The 14,561-nt window shown below is 46.4% G+C and overlaps 2 protein-coding genes across 3 annotated transcripts; one reads left to right on the top strand and one right to left on the bottom strand.

The window, feature by feature from the left end:
• The first annotated feature begins 3,395 nt into the window (after positions 1–3,395).
• LOC310850858 (UPF0688 protein C1orf174 homolog) lies at positions 3,396–6,792 on the top strand. 2 transcript variants are annotated; one of them, XM_083752873.1, is made up of 3 exons: positions 3,396–3,585; positions 4,414–4,917; positions 6,076–6,792. In XM_083752873.1, the coding sequence occupies exons 1-3, from the start codon at positions 3,571–3,573 to the stop codon at positions 6,184–6,186; spliced, it is 630 nt and encodes a 209-aa protein (XP_083608999.1). In that variant the 5' UTR covers positions 3,396–3,570; the 3' UTR covers positions 6,187–6,792. The 2 variants fall into 2 exon arrangements, with proteins under 2 accessions (XP_083608999.1, XP_083608998.1); XM_083752872.1 differs by lacking the exon at positions 3,396–3,585 and adding an exon at positions 3,668–3,709.
• A 116-nt stretch (positions 6,793–6,908) lies between these two features.
• Positions 6,909–14,543, bottom strand: DFFB (DNA fragmentation factor subunit beta). Its single transcript, XM_083752816.1, has 7 exons — positions 14,354–14,543; positions 13,619–13,745; positions 12,891–13,079; positions 12,267–12,346; positions 11,548–11,718; positions 9,341–9,441; positions 6,909–8,970 (listed from the first exon to the last, which is right to left on the bottom strand). The coding sequence occupies exons 1-7, from the start codon at positions 14,459–14,461 to the stop codon at positions 8,751–8,753; spliced, it is 996 nt and encodes a 331-aa protein (XP_083608942.1). The 5' UTR covers positions 14,462–14,543; the 3' UTR covers positions 6,909–8,750.
• Positions 14,544–14,561: the final 18 nt, after the last annotated feature.

Here is a 14,561-nt window from a genome sequence, read left to right on the forward strand (position 1 = left end):
GACAGAGGCAGGTACAGAAATTTGACTCACTGCCGTTTTTTTTATCAATTGGGACTACATCATTCCCTGGCTAAGGTTGCCACCAAGTGGCTGAGAATTTGGAAAACACTGGGGGATTTTCAGGTTAGAGATACACAAACACACACACCATGTTCTTAAATTACTATACTCAAATTGCTGTTTCTGAAACTTCAGAGAGCCAAATTGGAGGCACATTTTCTTGTTCCATTTGAAGAAGCTTTGTTTAGAATAGAAGTTGGGAAATATCCAGCCCAGAGCTTTCTCAACCCCTTTTCCAAAGCCCTGCTCCATGGCCTGTTAAGTATAATTGGTTTAACTCACACTGAAATGAGAATGGCTAAGAGAGTATTGCTAACATGGTGTGTGTGCCCCCCCCCCCGACAGCAGTTTCCTGCGTGTTACAAATTCACCATGTTCGAAGGGTCGTGGCTGGTTCTTTGGTTTCTCTGAAACTTTGTGAAGGTGTAAATGAAGCTCTCCGGGAAAACAGCTCCAGGCAAAATGGATGCTAAAAAGAGAGATACCTTTTCTTATAGGTCTGTTTGGATTATTTCATATTTAACAACAACAACAATTTTATTATTTGTACACTGCCCATCTGACTGGATTGCCCCAGCCACTTTTGGCAGCTTCCAACATATATAAAAAATATTACCCATTCTATTATGCTGAGCCTGTGCTAGACAGCGCGGTGGCGACACGGGTGGCACTGTGGGTTAAACCACAGACCCTAGAACTTGCTGATCCGAAGGTCAGCGGTTCGAATCCCCGTGACGGGGTGAGCTCCCGTTGCTTGGTCCGTGCTCCTGCCAACCTAGCAGTTCGAAAGCACGTCAAAGTGCAAGTAGATAAATAGGTACCGCTCCGGCGGGAAGGTAAACGGCGTTTCCGTGCGCTGCTCTGGTTCACCAGAAGCAGCTTAGTCATGCTGGCCACATGACCCGGAAGCTGTACGCCGGCTCCCTCGGCCAGTAAAGCGAGATGAGCGCCGCAACCCCAGAGTTGGCCACGACTGGACCTAATGGTCAGGGGTTCCTTTACCTTTACCTTTACTTGATGCTTGCGGTTTTTCAAGAAAGTTCTGCGTGTAAAAGTTTAAATATTTTTATGGGTCTGGACAATGTTTATTTCCAAAAGGGGTGAGTTTTTATGCATCCAGTCTCTTTAACCTGCACAATATTGATATCTCCAAACTGGCCTACTTGAATGTTTTTGCCTAACTAGACTGTCTGTCTGTCCTTGAACTCTGTCTGCCAGTCAGAATGAACAAAACTGGGTTTGCTGAGCCAATGGCCTAACTCAGGTTTTTTGTTGTTGTTGTTTTAAAAAGCAGCTTTATGTGTTCATTTTTCCTTTCTTCTTAGGTTTGGTATTAACTGTGGAGGGTAAAGGTAAAGGGACCCCTGTCCATTAGGTCCAGTTGTGACTGACTCTGGGGTTGCGGTGCTCATCTCTCTTTATTGGCCAAGGGAGCTGGCGTACAGCTTCCGGGTCATGTGGCCAGCATGACTAAGCCGCTTCTGGCAAACCAGAGCAACGCACGGAAACACCATTTACCTTCTTGCCGGAGCAGCACCTATTTATCTACTTGCACTTTGACATGCTTTCGAACTGCTAGGTTGGCAGGAGCAGGGACTGAGAAACGGGAGCTCACCCGTTGGGGGGATTCGAAACGCAGACCTTCTGATCAGCAAGTCCTAGGCTCTGTGGTTTAACCCACAGCGCCACCCACTGTGGAGAGTAGCAAGTTGCAAATGAGGCCAGCAAAGGCTATTGTGTGTTTAAAAGCTGGAGGAAGAATTTCCACAGATGCAGCTACCTCCCTACAGCACTGTGACATGAGAAGGTTCACCTGCCAATATTCCCTCTTCCAAGCTGAAGACACAGGAGCCTTTTCTCCTTTCCATATGCTCTCCTTAGTTACACGAGATATTTAACCTATGTAACCAGGGAGCAGTTGTTCATGCAGAACAATTGGATCATTTTAATTCCAGAATATGGTCCCCTGCAAAAAAAGAGGGAGAGGCAGTATGCCAACTGGGTGGACAGCAAATAGCAGAATAGCCACAAATATCCATTGCTGAGAAAACATGGAAACGGAAGTGCTAAACAAGTACAGGGAAGAACCAGGCATTTGTGGCTTCTTATACTGAGTCAGATCATTGCCCTGTCTAGCTCAGTATTGCCTACACTGGACGGCAGCAGTTCTCCAGGGTTTCAGGAAGGGTTCTCTCCCAGCCCTAACTGAAGATGCCTTTGGGGATAACCTAGGACCTTCCGCATGTCAGCCGATGCTCTGCGATTATTTTTTGTTCTGGAAGGAGAGGGCACCTGCTGCTTCACCCCACCTGTTATCAGGGGGAAAAAACTGCTCCTTTTCCCTTATTGGGTATCCAAGAGCCCGTATAGAGTCCTTAGGTAGGTTCCCTATCGGAAGGAGAAAATAACAGAGGCCAACCAGAGAATACTAAGAAGCAAGGCAGCTAGTAAGCCTGATCTTTATTAAAACTGTTGCAACAGGGTCCTCACTCACTACACACCCAGGAGAGAGGAGGATTACCAGAACAATGGCGTACAAGCCCTTGTATAGACTCTTTGAAATTGCCACCCTGTAAGCTTAGAGGCCACCTCCCAATGTATCATACATACATCACAGAAGGGGCAGTCTACAGCAGAAATCCTCTCTGCCAGAATACCTGATAATAGTGACTGATTGCATTACCTGGGCAGCCCATTCTTTTGTGATGGTAAATACTTTAGTTCCTGAATCCAGGTCACAGGCTCACCCTATTCATACAGACATATGCCCTTAAGACAGGTAAGCAAAAGACAATGGAGAGGCTTTCCCATTTCCTTCCTCCTTGCAGAGAAATATTTGAGGTCGCTGCGAGAGTCAAAATGGTTTGGGAGAGTCAAAATGACTCCTGGATTGTTCTCCTGTACTATTTCAGACACGTGGTTTATATACTTATGTACTGTATGTGTTTGCCTCGTACATTTATGATCGCTTGTTTTATATGTGGGACCTAACCTAAAACATAGGATTTCTCACTAGCGGTCTAGAAAAGGGGTCTTTTTGAAACGTGAGATTCAGATCGTATCTCTCTATAATTTTGTGGCTCTGTGTTTCGTGTATCGTCACCAGACATCCCGGTTGCCCTCGAGAAAGATGCCCGTTCTTTCCTCAGTGTGACCTCCTAAGTCCTGATCTCGTCGTTAAAACTCCTAGAAGAAAGACGGATGGCGAGGGTAAGACGTCAGCCCTATAGTTCTGACTGGGGTGAAACACAGGAGAGACTGGAGACGCTTGATTTTTGTCTCTGAGCAACGCTGCCCTAAACAAAGATGGCGATGATCTCGCTTTCCGGGGGGCGGGGTGACGTAGCGCACAGAATAAAATGGCGGCCGTGACTTCTGAAGGACCCCGAATATTGATCTTGGTTGGCTATTTTCCCTGCGGGGAGGCTGCGGAAGTAGCTCTGCGTGCCGCCGGAAGTTGGTGATGGTGCCTGGCGGACCTGACCTGGTTGCGGACAGACCTTTTTCTCCATGCGGGCCGGGAGTGTGAGTCGATGGTGGAGGTTCTGCTCCACCCTGATTTGCATATGCTAATATATATTGATACATTTAAATATTTGCAGGTTGGCGGTGGCCGTTAGGGATGCTTCACCATAGAGGGTTGCCCGTTGTGCGTATGCTAATTTATGCAAATAATTGTCTCGTGTTTGTGTGAATTGGTCACCGGGTTAGTAATAAACAGGTTTTGTTTCATGTGTTCTTATTGCATCGTTTCCCTAAATATCTCAAGGTGATCACATGGGTGACCCCTCTCCCAATGAAGGGTTCTCACAACACCCGTGTGAGGTAGGCTTGACCAAGAGAAAATGGCTCAAGATCAGCCAGACTAGTGTCAGTGGCTGAAGGGGGATTTGAACCCAGGCCTTATGGCGTCCAAGTCCAATTATTGTGTCGCTGTCTCTTTCTGTCCACCACTCCATTCTAATAGGATTTCAGGATTTTCATATGGGCTTAACTTGGATAGATAGATCTGTTATATTTGCTTTGCAGATTCTTAGATTTCTTTGTAAGAGCTTGGTGTAGAAATGATGGTTAGTAAGGAAAAAAAATTTTGTCATTGATATCCCATCATTCCTTCCAAATTGCTCTGAGGGGCATATGGAATTCTCCTTTCATCCTCTCAACAACCCTACGAGGCTGAGAGGGACTGGGTCAGAATTGGGTCATTGCCGAGTTGGGTGAGATTTGAGCCTGAGGGTTCAGTAATAGTTTCCTATCTCTGTTCTGGGCTAACTGAAACTTGTTTTTCAGTTTATCATCAATTTGATGTGGAGGTTTGAGTCTCTATGGCTTTTTTTGTTGTTGTTCAAACAGGGTCCTTCACGCAAAGCAACTGACAGACGCCCTTCAAAGAAGCTAAAATGTGAAAAGAAAAGCCTGGCCAAACGGGAGATACAAGGAGCCAATATCTGTGCGAGCACCAGCCACCTTCTATTCCCAAAAGAGACAGCCGATAAAGCCGCCTCAGGCGTGAAGTTTCCACACCTCAAGATGATGCTGCAAAGCGAAGGGAAGGAGGTTCCTCAGATAGCTGAAGAGATGCTGGAGGCTGAAGAGGATGGCCTCTGTGTGAAGCCATCAGCGCCAGATACGGATGGCAAAGCCCTCTTCCAGCCCCGTGTCCAGAATGTGGAGGAAGAGAATGAGGAAGAAGAAGAGGAAGAGGAGAGCTGTGGAGCTCGGTTGTCGGATGACTCTGAGATGGAGCCAGAGGTGCTGAGTCAAGGCTTGAAGTTGGACAACAGCATTTTCTTGAATGAGGACAGCAACCAGCCACTGCCAGTAGACCGATTCTTTGGCAGTGTGGCATTTATGCAGGTAAGAGAAGGGGGTCAGCAGAAGGAAGCTTGGGGTTATGACTGCAACCCAAATCGCACTCATTTAGGAAGCTCTTGTATTATTATTATTATTATTATTTATTATTTTATTAAACGTATATCCTGCCCATAAGAAACCAGAGAAAGAAAAACAATTTTAAAAAATAAAAACAGTCACATAGTCATCACAGCTAATAATTTCAAGGGTGCCCAAAATATATGTCTTTGTAGGACTTCTGAGACAACTAATAAATTTGGGTAGGGGAGCTTTTTGGCTCCTTATTAGGATCTAGTCTCATGAGCTAAATTTTAAGTATGGGTGAGGTTGCCCACCTGTCATTCACTTAACTGCTCCCTTTTTTGATGGAAATGAATGTTTTATGTCTGTTTGACACTGAAGGGCTGATGGAGACATAAAGTGGTGTTCAATGCTAGTCCTACTCAAAGTAGTTCCATTGAATGGTTATCTTAGGTTAATTAATTTCAGTGGATCTACTCATGACTATGACATAGCTGAATACAACCAAGAATAGATAGTTATTTTCTTGTTTTATTATAAATGTTGTTGATTTATCAAGTTTTTGTTTTTATTTGCCTGGTTCTCGTAAACCAGCAGAATGAAAGAGATGCCAAAGAGTTTCTTTGCAGTTCAGCAGCTTGTAGCTCCATTTCTAACTTTTATTTTTCTCAGGAAATTAAAAAGTAAATTCAATTTGTAATCATTGACTGAATAAATTGCATTTTTAGTATATCAAACATGATAATTTAATGGCAAACCAATTTATATAGTTTAAGGCATTTTATGTTCCTAAAGTAACAAAGTGACTTTTGATCCATTAAGGGTGCTAAAAAATGCATATATTTTTTTCAATTCCCTCCCCCAAAAAAAATTTCCCAGGGAGGGGGAGAATGGAGGGGGAACAGTTCTTTTCCACAGCTTCACAATTTCCAGAACCTTTCCATGTCTAATCGGTTGTCCTGGATGTTCATGCATTCTAGGAATAACATGGTACCTTCCTGATGCTGTTGGACTACAGTTCCCATGATCCCATGCTGGCTGAGGCTGATGGGAGCTGGAGTCACACAGGGCCCCGAGTGGTCTGTTTGAAGCAACCTTGGCCCATGCATTAAGTCTGCTCTTGGCTTGTTCCTTTCCTAGGACCTCCCAGCCCATCCTCTCTCCCAGGTGTCTGCCAGCAGGCGAGAGCTGAGAAAGGGACACTTCATAGCCAAGGACGATGATGACGATGAAAAGGAAGAAGTCGCTTGAGCACCGAGCACTGACCCGGTCACCTTCAGTAGCTGCCATTTCTTTTTCCCTGACGCAAATGTGCATCTCACCACCGTTGTTGCTTCTTCTAGAGAAGTGCATCTTCTTTTTTGAAAAAGTTAACCCTCCCAGTTCAGATGTTGGAGGCAACGTCACAGACTGCGTGTGAGGCAAAGGCAGAAAGTCAGCAGAAAGTTTGACAGCACTTGTTACGAACAACTCCTGACTCCCAGAAGGGGAGAAGAGCAAACAGTTCCCAGAAGCAGCATGTGTGTGGGAAACAAGTCAGTATCTTGATTCCTGTGAGAATGCAAGCTTGGAAGGTAGGAGTTGTGGGGTCACTTGGCAACTTCCTGCAGGCTCTTAGACCTCAGGGGTTGCACCAGCAAGCTTGGGAGGAGGGTTTGCAGGATCTCTCGGGCACAGTGAGAGACGCTAGCCCCAGTATGAATGACTATCCCCTCCAGCCTCCTTTTCCAAAGAGGTAACGATCCACTTTGCCTACAGTATTTCTTGCACTGCTGATCACCCAGGTTGCGAGGCAGCGGCCTGGAACGGCAGAAGCTTAGTAGAGAACTAATTAAAAACGATTTATAGAGCCCTTAAGTTGTGTTTGTTCATGTTGCAAAGCGGCTGATGCCAGAGAAGAGAAATCTGTTCTCTGGATTTTGTTGCTCCTAATGAACGGAAGACTGTCGGTTAGTTCCCAAATGACAGTGTTATTTGTGTTGGCAGGATTTTATTTAATTTTTATTGCACATGAGGAAAATACAGCATGGAGGAGCGGTGCAGAAATTGAGGAGCCACAGGGCTAAGCGGGGCAGCGAAGGGGGTGTTACCAAATTTTCCAGCTCAAGGAAGCTTCTACCCCAGTTGATCTGCCACAGAAGCCTAGACTGTTGCAGAGGATTTTGAGAAATAGTAGAAGAGCCCTGGTGGATAATAGATGTGTCATCTAATCCAGCCTTCCAGATGTTGTGAGCTCTATAAATTCCCAGTAACCACCCAGCAAGGGATCAGGGATAATGGGAGTTGTAGTCCAACAGTTAGAGGGCAACAGGCTGGGGAAGGCTGCTCTATTCAAACGTCTTACAGCAGCAAGTTGGGTGCCTCCAAATGGGCATCTGGAAACCAGGCATTCTCACAGTTTAGCTCCTCTTAGTCCCCTTAGCTAATTACAGCTGATAATCCTTTCCTCCACTAATCTGTCTAGCTCTTTATAGTAAGTTAGGCTAACCTGCATCCCTCCAGATGTTCCTGGACTCAAAGCATACTTGACAATTGGTTGTACAAACAAGCTAAACTGGGAGCTGGAGTCTCAACATTTGGAGGGTTTTAGGGTATCCTCCCCTGATATAGAGAGTCAAATTGAAAGGAAACCACCTCTGTTTCCTGCACGCCCCCCCCCCAAAGTGTTTGGGAGGTATTTTATTTACTGTGTTTATAGCCCACATTCTTCTCCAAAGAGCTTGAGGTGGTGTACATGGTTCCCCCCTCCTTATTTAATCTCCACAACAGCTTTGTGAGGTAGGTTAGCCTGAGAGGCAGCGACTGGCCCAAGGTCAGCCAGTGGGGCCAAGTGGGGATTTTGACCCCGGTCGCTCTATGCATTATCCCACGCTGCTTAGAGAACCATAGTTGTCTGTGTGACATCACAGTGCTCACTGCATTAATCCCTGTCCTCCTTTCTATTTCCATGGCTAGCAACCAACATTTTGCATGTGATACACTCTTTGGGTCCTGGTGTCATGGACTTGTTGGATGCAGAGGTAGGAAGAACCAGCTGGGGAATCCCCAAAGGGAAGAAGGCTCAGAGACAGGGGATTGGTGGGAAAACAATGAGGGAGAAGACTGGGAGGAGAAGGTGTTGGAAGCTGAAGAGGTAACAGGGCTTGGTGAGAAGGGGGAGTTGGTATGGGGGGAGCATACAGTTGTCCTAAATGTATAGGACTTGTTTCTGAACAGACGTGCTTAGGACTCTACTAGACAGGAGAGCTAGATATGCTACAGAAATAAAATCAGGGCTTTACAGGCTCTGGGCTTGAAATGAAGGATACCAGCATATGTGATTGGTTTCTTATTTTTCATGTTCCGTTCTGCAGTACTGCAGGATAAGCCAGGCTGAAAATGGCACAGAAAACATAAGGCAGTGAAGCCATTTTCTGTTTCTACTACTTGATTTAGGGCTTCTCCATGCTTTGCATGGTGGAACTTCTGCCACACGAGTACTCATATAGGTAAACAATGAGCCTTCCATTTAAACATTGCAAAATCCCCATAGGATGTGGAGAAGAATCCATTGTTTGAATTGGGTGACCGCATGGGCCCTGGCCAGTAGGCACCCACATCAGGGAAATAAATGGAGTTGCCAGCATTCGGGAGTTCAAAAACGTGTGCCCTTCCTCCTGATGGAGACAGCCACGTGCAACTGAGGTCAAGAGCCAGAAGGCATTGGGACTCCACAAAATAAAGGCTCATCGGCCAGACCACCCACCCAAGTGCTCAGGAAAAAGGTACATCAGCCCACAACTTAGAAGTCAGTTCCTTGGCAAATGGGGGGGGGGTCACTTCCGGATCTTGTGGACCCCTTTCCGTTTTCGGTAGATCTTGCTCTTGTCACAGCTGAGGTTGTGGTAGGCTTTCTTGTGGCAGGCAATGTGCACCAGTTTCAGATTATGGACAGTAAACAGCAGCTGGTAGAAGTATTCCCAGTTCACTTCCCTGCCGTCTCGGCCCTTTACAGCTTCTGCTAACGTCGGGAGGACCGTCCGCTTCTTCTCAATTCTGAAACAGAAAGCAAGCCCTGGGGATGTTAATGTTTAGAGCCTTTTTCAGAATTTGGAAACAAGCAAATGTTTCCTGGGGACCCAAGGCAGTGCACGTTCTGTGCAAACCCAGGGGAAATAGCAGAATTCTGAGTCCTGAATCTCAGGGCTCAGGGCTGTTGCTTTTCAAGTTCGTTTTAAAGTAACATCCATTGCCCCACCCAGCATTGTAATGTGGCCCCCAGAAGGCTGCCTGCTTAGCAACACAGCCCCTGAGCTGGAATAGGTTGTCCAACCCCAAAATTGGAAGAAATCAGTCTGCCTTCCGGTGCCTTTTCTCTTTCCAAAACGGCAGGAAATGCCCGTTCAGATATTGCACTTGTACCTACACGTGGTCGAGGTTCCAGGTGCTAAAGAGGACTCTGCTCTCTTTGTTCCCATACGGATTGATGGAGTGTTGGCTAGGGCAGTTTTCTGCATCAAAAGGGCCCTGCGGAAAGAAGACAGCATGAAATAATAATACAGTAATGTTGTTATTTATACCCTGCCCATCTGGCTGGGTTTCCCTAGCCACTCTGGGCAGCTTACAGCATATCTAAAAACATAATAAAAACATCAAACCAAATAAAAACCGAAGCTGAGAGTTCATGGGGGAAAGGGAATACATAAATTTACATAAAAATAAACAAGTTTAAATAAATCTCTGCAAGGGGACAGGGTGTCATGGAATGAGGATCACAGCTCCCTCCTGTGCCCTTGTGAAGCAGGTTAGGCTGAGAGGCATCAACTCTCAGCAAGCTTTGAGGCTGAGTGGAGGAATCTGAATCCTGGTCTCCCGAGTCCTAAACCCTAAGGCAGTGGTTTTCAATCACTGTGCTGTGGCACCCTGGGGTGCCTTGAATGATGCTCAGGGGTGCCACAGGTAACACTGGCTTCTGACCCTCTTCCCTCCCTCCTGATTCCATCTCACATCTTTGCCTCCCAAAGGCTTGCACAGCTGCTTGTTGTAGTCCTGGCTACAAGCTCCACAGGTGAATAGTGCCTCTGGGGCCTTGGAGCAAGCAAGCAAGCAGGTGAGGGAGCCCACCCAGCTAATCCGCCAGCCCTTGCTGTTGGGAATGGACAGACAAGTCCCAGGGCAGTGTGAGGAGGTACCTCTCTTTGAGGGGACAGCTAGGAGACCAGGCACAGTGGCAGCAGCTGCCCGGAGGACTCCCAAGAAGAGGGGAGAGGAAAGGAGGCCGAGGGGACGTTCCACAAGGGAGGGTGTATGAAAAAGGGTGAGAGGCTGCCAGCTCTGCAGGCAAGGGGAGACATAACTGGGCTTCTGAGCCCCCCACAGGGTTGCCGCAGAAAGAATGTCGGTGGTCAAGGGAGACGTGGACTCAAAAAGTTTTAAGCCTTTGCTCTAAGGAATGCAACTGAGAACTACGCCAGTTGGGACACTGCAAGGGCCTATCCAGCTCTGCCCAGCCCTTCAAAGGGAAGCTCAGAGGCCAGGTTTCAATTAGAGGCTGAAGAGAGAATCCTGCCTGCTCTGTCTCCATCTCTGTCCTACTCATGCTGCTGCCGTCGGAGGTTCACCTCTTGCCCGCCGTGGATTCCCTTCCCACTCTTCTGAACTGTTTCAGTTGCTGCTTCTGAAACACGATCCTTGCCTGTCCCTGCCTTGGACCCCAAAGAACTAGGACCTCATTTCCCCCAGACATGGGGGTCTGAAGCCCACCAGAACCTGTGAAAAGGGGTCCTTAAGGGGTATGGCTTGAACATGCAGGTGAATCTGCTGACCTCATCAGAAGTCTAGGCAGCTGGTCCAGAGGTCAGAACCCCTGGCTGTTGGTGGCCAGTGTTTTTCTTTTTCTTAATATTTTTATTCATTTTACAATACAAAAATATAAAAACACATAACAAAGTTTTTCACAAATACATTTTTTTGGACTTCCCTCAGCTCTTCTGCAAATCCTCCATTTTAATCCTTCCGCATTTCTTAATTTAATATTGCCTTTTATTAAAAACCTCCTCCCTCTTATTCCCTTTTTTTACAATATTTCTAATTTTTTTTTTCACAGAGCCTCTTGCAAACCTACAAACGTTATTTGTTCATCACATATACTTTTCAAATAGTCTACAAATTTACTCCAGTCTTCAGTGAATCTGTGGTCTCGTAGGCCTCGAATCCTTCCTGTTAATTTATCAAGGTGGCCAGCCTTTTTCTTGGTTGGTTTGGAACTCTATATTGGAGTGGAGAACATGTGGCCCTCCAAGCCTCTCCATCTGGCCCCCGATTTCTGCCTAGGCAACACCCCTTGAGTCGTGCTCTGCACCTTCCTTGGGTGTTTTTGTCTGGCTGAACTGTGTCCTTGAACTGTGATAAGGCCTCTTGCTTGCCTGGATGGAGGGGGAAGGGGGAAGTCTGGCCTACTAGTATACGGCCCCCCGAAGGTAACTTAGGAGGGAGTGTGACCCTCTGCCTGGAAAGTGTTTCCCATCCCTGCCCTGTATCTGTTAGAACTCCTTTTTTTTTTTTTTTTTTTTTTTAAGACAACCAGGTACGGACACACAGTTTTGGAACACCAGAAACTAGTTTGAAACTTACTTGACAAGAGAACCAGCCTTCTGGCGTGCAAAGGCAGACCTTCTTGTCTTCTCTCCTGTCAAAATAACAGCCATTGTACCTCTCTGACTTTAATTTCAACAGCATCTCTTCCGCAATCTCTTTGAATTTAGCTTGGACGGCCGGGTGGAGTGCGGAAGCATAGTTGCCGACCTTTATTTAAAACAAAACAAACAAACAAAGCTGTGGCGTATTCATGTATTTGAGGATTCCTACCCTATGTTTTGGCTGAATGGATCTTCAGGGTGGCTCACAAATGCATTGGGTTGTATTCAACTAAGTTTTACTCAGAGGTGACCCATTGAAATGAATGGGTCCAGTTTAGTCATGTTCATTCACTACACTGAGGCTGTTCTGAGTACAACTAAGCTGGGTGGAATCCACAGACTAAAAGAAAAATGCAGATGAAAATGTAAGACGGGTAGCTAACCCCTCTGCCCCCAAAATCATTAAAAAAAATTTTTTGTGCCACATAAGACCCCCTCAGACTTGTGATTTTAAATATTTGTGTGTGTAATCGGACAGTCCTGTGTCCAGTAGGGCCCCTACTGTGTAACCCCCAGCAACTTCCCATTTATAATCATTATAATACTGTTTAAATATGACCTTTAAAACTTTTACTAGCTGCTTCCATATGGCCCTCCCTGTGATAACTGATGCATCTAAAAGGTGAACTATGGGCTGCATCAAACATGCATTACCTCTTTCATGTAACCTCGGATCCTGCTCTCACAGCTGTAGCGCATGTAACTGGACTTTGTCTTAAAGCGAGATTCAACCCCTAGGAGAGAGGGGGGGGAAACCCCATTAACCTTCTACCCGCATCTATAAAACAGGCCCTTCTTCTGAAAGCAGTTCTGAAGCCTTTTTAATACCCAAGGTGTGGGGCGAAGAACCCCTATTTGATCTTACTCCTGTACAGGCAGTGTGATGTAGTGGTTAGAGTCCCAGATTATGTATTTCAGGCCTTTGGCTCAAGATCATGTCACTATCTCTGTATGAGCTGAGATTGAGAGGTGTGCAGGAATCAATGCTTTGTGTTGGGCTTCCTCTTCCAAGGGGATTTGGACACACCCAAAATGAAACATCGACTCCATTTCAAGGTAGTAGACTCTCCTTCCTTGGAGGTTTTTAAAGAGAGGTTGGGTTGCCATCTGGCAGGGATTTTTTAGCTGTGATTCTTGCATCGCAGGGGGTTGAGCTAGATGACCCTTGGGGGTGCCTCCCAACTCTGTGATTATATGAAAAGTGTAATGTTTAGTAAAGAATAAGAAGAAAAATACAACCCTCCTTAAGGGGCGTCTCGGCACCGAGGCAGAGCTCACCTTCAAACCATCTCCCATCTTCCTCTCTGCTTTCCCCTGAAATATTTTCACTGAGAGTCTGAATGAGGTCAGCCAGCAGCTTCCGTCTCTTGGGGGCTTCCTCGTCAGAGAGCAGCCCCTGTGCTGCGCGAATAACATCGTCCGATCGGCTGGAAAAGGCATCAAGAAACCGCTGGATCTCGCTCACATCTGCAAGGTTGTTAGAGTGGGGGGAGGGTGTGTGCAAAATTATTCAGGGTTGCTTGTTCCTGCTTTAATCAAGATAATATTTTACATTATTATTAATGGTAGTGAAAATAATCAGTAATTAGTATTAATTTTTAATCAGTATTAACAGCAATAATGAAACGCTTAACATTTTCAAAAAGCTCTCAAGCATTCAAAGCATTTGCAATATCTGACTAATCTGAATGCATCAAACCTGGATTTATCTGAGTCAACATGGTTATATTTGTGGTGCGACCAATTACAGTAATTCATGAAAGGAAGGGAAGAAAGAGAAAATTTCTGCTCTGTACAAAAGTCAGCGTGTTTGATGTGACCCTTAAAATGTGCATGCTCACCAACAACGGAAATTTCCCAGTTAACGATATTATTTCATAATTTATTAATTTCATACAACGCTATGTGATATTTGTTGGCTAGGTTATGTGCATACACTCAAAATGCATGAGGACGGTGGATGTTTTCAGGCGGAGGAATAGAACAAAACTCCCTGTCCTACTCACAGCCATGCCAGCTCTCTCCTGGGGGTAGCAAGATGAGTTCCGAATGATCTGGAATATGCTGAAAATACTCTTCCGTCACCTCTGTGCCATCCTCATATAAGCACAGCCGGCAGTCAGTGTAAGGGAGCTGTTGGGAAGGTGACACAAGGCACATGGAGTCAGGGCAGCCATCACAAGACACAGGAAGATTCCCCCGCCAGCCCTCTCCCCAGACCAACTTTTATTCTTTTCTTACATTTATGTCCCACCTTTCTTCCGCCACAGAACCCAAGGTGGTGTGTATGTGGACTCCCATCCAGTCCTCAGTCCCCAACCTGCTTAGCTTCCGCAAGGAGGTGGCCTCATCCTAGCCAGAGCTAGGATGGGGTTTTGTTCAGATGCCACCCTAAATCAGTTTGCTTGCTCTAAACCAGTTTCCCAAACTTGGGTCCCTGGCTTTTTTGGACTACAATTCCCATCATCCCTGATCACAGGTCCTGCTAGCGAGAGATGATGGGAGTTGTAGTCCAAAAACCGTGGAGACTCAAGTTTGGGGAACACTACCCCGCTTCCCTGGATCAAAGAATGGAATTCTATATGCCCCTGGGATTCCCTTCCAACTCCAGTTCTGTGATTCTATTAACAAGCAACTTGAGCACCTGCAGTTCCTCAGCGGCTCCAGCAGGGGCCGCTGCTTGCACTTGATTTCCGCGGCGGTCCTAAAGCCCGCTGCATACCCAACCACCTGAACTGCACCTGCAGGAAGGCGCAGGCCTTGGAGAGCAACTCCTTCAGGCTTCTTGCCGCCACTCCGAATTTCCGATCGCTGCCGAGGCTACGGATTTTGAACGCTTTGGGTGCCATCGCGCCGCAGGCGGGGCTCGAACCCACAGAGCCTAGCTTCCGGGTCTCGGCCCCGAAAGGAGCGGGGCTCTGATTAGTCGACAGAAGTGCTTGTCAAGAC

Source organism: Podarcis gaigeae, assembly GCF_964106915.1.
Source record: "Podarcis gaigeae genome assembly, chromosome: 8".
Lineage (NCBI taxonomy): Eukaryota > Metazoa > Chordata > Lepidosauria > Squamata > Lacertidae > Podarcis > Podarcis gaigeae.